The sequence below is a fragment of the Elephantulus edwardii genome, unplaced genomic scaffold (genome assembly GCF_000299155.1).
Source record: "Elephantulus edwardii isolate Elephantulus edwardi_28Jun2011 unplaced genomic scaffold, EleEdw1.0 scaffold00065, whole genome shotgun sequence".
Taxonomy (NCBI): domain Eukaryota; kingdom Metazoa; phylum Chordata; class Mammalia; order Macroscelidea; family Macroscelididae; genus Elephantulus; species Elephantulus edwardii.
The window spans coordinates 548554-550952 of NW_006399815.1; the positions used below are offsets into that span (position 1 = coordinate 548554).

General features: G+C 39.1%; 1 protein-coding gene across 1 annotated transcript in view; it reads left to right on the forward strand.

Moving 5' to 3' along the window:
• LOC102848938 (olfactory receptor 10AD1-like) overlaps nucleotides 1-361 on the forward strand; it is a 4219-nt gene extending 3858 nt beyond the window's left edge. Inside the window, exon 3 of the mRNA XM_006888223.1 lies at nucleotides 8-361. Coding sequence (XP_006888285.1) covers nucleotides 8-361 — 354 coding nt within the window. The remainder of the gene's footprint in view (nucleotides 1-7) is intronic.
• The last annotated feature ends 2038 nt before the right edge of the window (nucleotides 362-2399 follow it).

A 2399-nucleotide genomic window follows, 5' to 3' on the forward strand; every position in this document is an offset into this window, starting at 1 on the left:
GGTGATCTTTGCTGATGCCATTGTGGTGCTGCTCAGCCCCATGGTGCTCATTGTCATCTCCTATGCCCGCATCCTGGCCTCCATCCTGGGCAGGGCCTCCTCCTCTGGTCGGGGGAAGACCTTCTCCACTTGTGCCTCCCACCTGACTGTGGTCATCTTCTTCTATACCTCAGCCATGTTCTCCTACATGAACCCCCGCAGCACACACGGGCCTGACAAAGACAAGCCTTTCTCCCTCCTCTACACCATCATCACCCCCATGTGCAACCCCATCATCTACAGTTTCCGGAACAAGGAAATGAAGGGGGCCATGGTCAGGGCCCTCAGGAGGAGCAACTTAGCCCAGGCAGAGTCTGTCTAGTAGGAAGGGTGCTGGGCATAAAGCCTCCCTAAAATGTGACAAGCCCTAGCAGATGGATAAGTCTCCATTGTTGAAAGGTTCCAGGCAAAAGCATACATGTCTCTATCCTTTTGTTCCAGCATCAGACATGGAGGTACCTTTTGATATCTAACTCTCATCTCTCTGAATTCACTTCCAATAGAAATTGAACTTTCCAATCTTTCAATAATACACTTTCATTTTTAAAGTAACAAATATAAAGAAATAAGGGATTTTTATTCTTGAATTTAGGCAAAGGAAGGCTGCTTATCAAGAAAAAGTAATTTGAAAGGATAGCCAGAACATTTTTCTTTTTCTACAGACTACTTTCCAGGTTAAAATCAGCTAATGGGAACTCTGGTTTGGTGAAAGGAGCAGATTGAGACCCATAAAATAAATTTAAAATGCAGAGAGTCATTAAAAGAGCAATGGAATAGTGTATGATGTAGTTCCTGTGTGTGTGTGTAATGTAATCTCTATTTTGTTGTTTCTAGATGGTGGCAAATTGAGTATGATTTGCAACAACCCTATAAACAATGGATCTGAACCCTGTCCCATCCTGTGCCATCCTCATCATCTCTGACACACTTGAACCCATTACAGCAGTCACTGTGTCTATCCATCTTGTTGAAGGTCTCTCTTTTCACCAAATCTCTACCTTTCCAAGCATAATGTCCCTTTCTAAGAGATAGCTTTTCCTAGAAAAACACCCAAAGTGTGTGAGATGCAGCTTTGTCATCCTTGACCCCAAGGCGCACTCTGGCTCTACTTTCTTCAAGATATGTCTGTTTGTTCTTTAGTTAGACCATGAGTATTCAGTACTTTTCTCCAACACCACAATTCAAAGGCATCAACTCTTTCTCTATCATCCTTTTTCATTGTCCAGATAGCAGATGCATAGCAAGTGATTGAAAAGACTATGGCCTGTATCAGGCTCACCTTATTCCTAAAACTGACATCACTGTTTCTCAGTAATTTGAAGAGCATCCCTATGTGTTATTCTCAAATTCAAGGTATATACCAAGGCCATTAAATGGAGGAATTACATGACACATATATATGATGTGATGGAGAAGAAGGGGGAAGAAACAAGAGAAGAAACCAGTAAGAGTACACTTCTGTATAACTTTAAGGGCTAAAAGTTGGAGGTAGCAGCTATAATAAAATCTCCAAAAATCAGAGAAACTTTGAATAACATTTGCATTTTACAATAATATAAGAAGAGTGCTTTATATTGTTTGCATACACTTGGCTATTTTATCACTAGGCTGAAAGCATGTTAAACAATTTAAACTTACCATACTTATATAGAGAAACTCCTTCCTGTCTCTTATAATACATTCATATTATTGTAAATATGAATGTTCATACTCATATAATACGTGAATAGAGTCTCATTCCCAGACTCTACTCACACCTCTGTTTTTCTTCCCTAACTCTGTTTTCTTTACCTGTCATCAAGAGGAGTAGGTCTCCACAGAAGATTATTTTACATCCAGAGGATATTGAGCAATAATGAAAGATATTTTTGAGAGGATATTGAGCAATAATGAAAGATATTTTTGATTGTCGCAACTTAGGAAGGGAGAATGCTTCTGATATCTAGTTGGTGGAGTTAAAATACACAAGACAACTTACAATGTACACATTACTCCCTGCTCACAACAAAGAATTATTTGACCCACAATGTCAATATTGAAGAAGTTAAAAAACTTTGTCCTACAGAAACTATATTAAAAGAGCATAAAGAGGAAAATTATGAGATGCATTAATATGGGTAAGAAAAGACAGAATGGGAACAAGAAAGTAGATTATAGAATCTCATATGCAAAGTCATCTTCCCATTCATTACCTGTGGGTAGGAATTTTGTTGGAACTGACATCATGAACTGCCAACCAACAAATGGATAGAGAAGCTGTGGTATATTCACACAATGGAATACTACACTGCATTGAAAAACAAGGAACTCATGCAAGACTATTCAAAATGGGTGACCCTAGAGGACATTAGGTTGAGTGA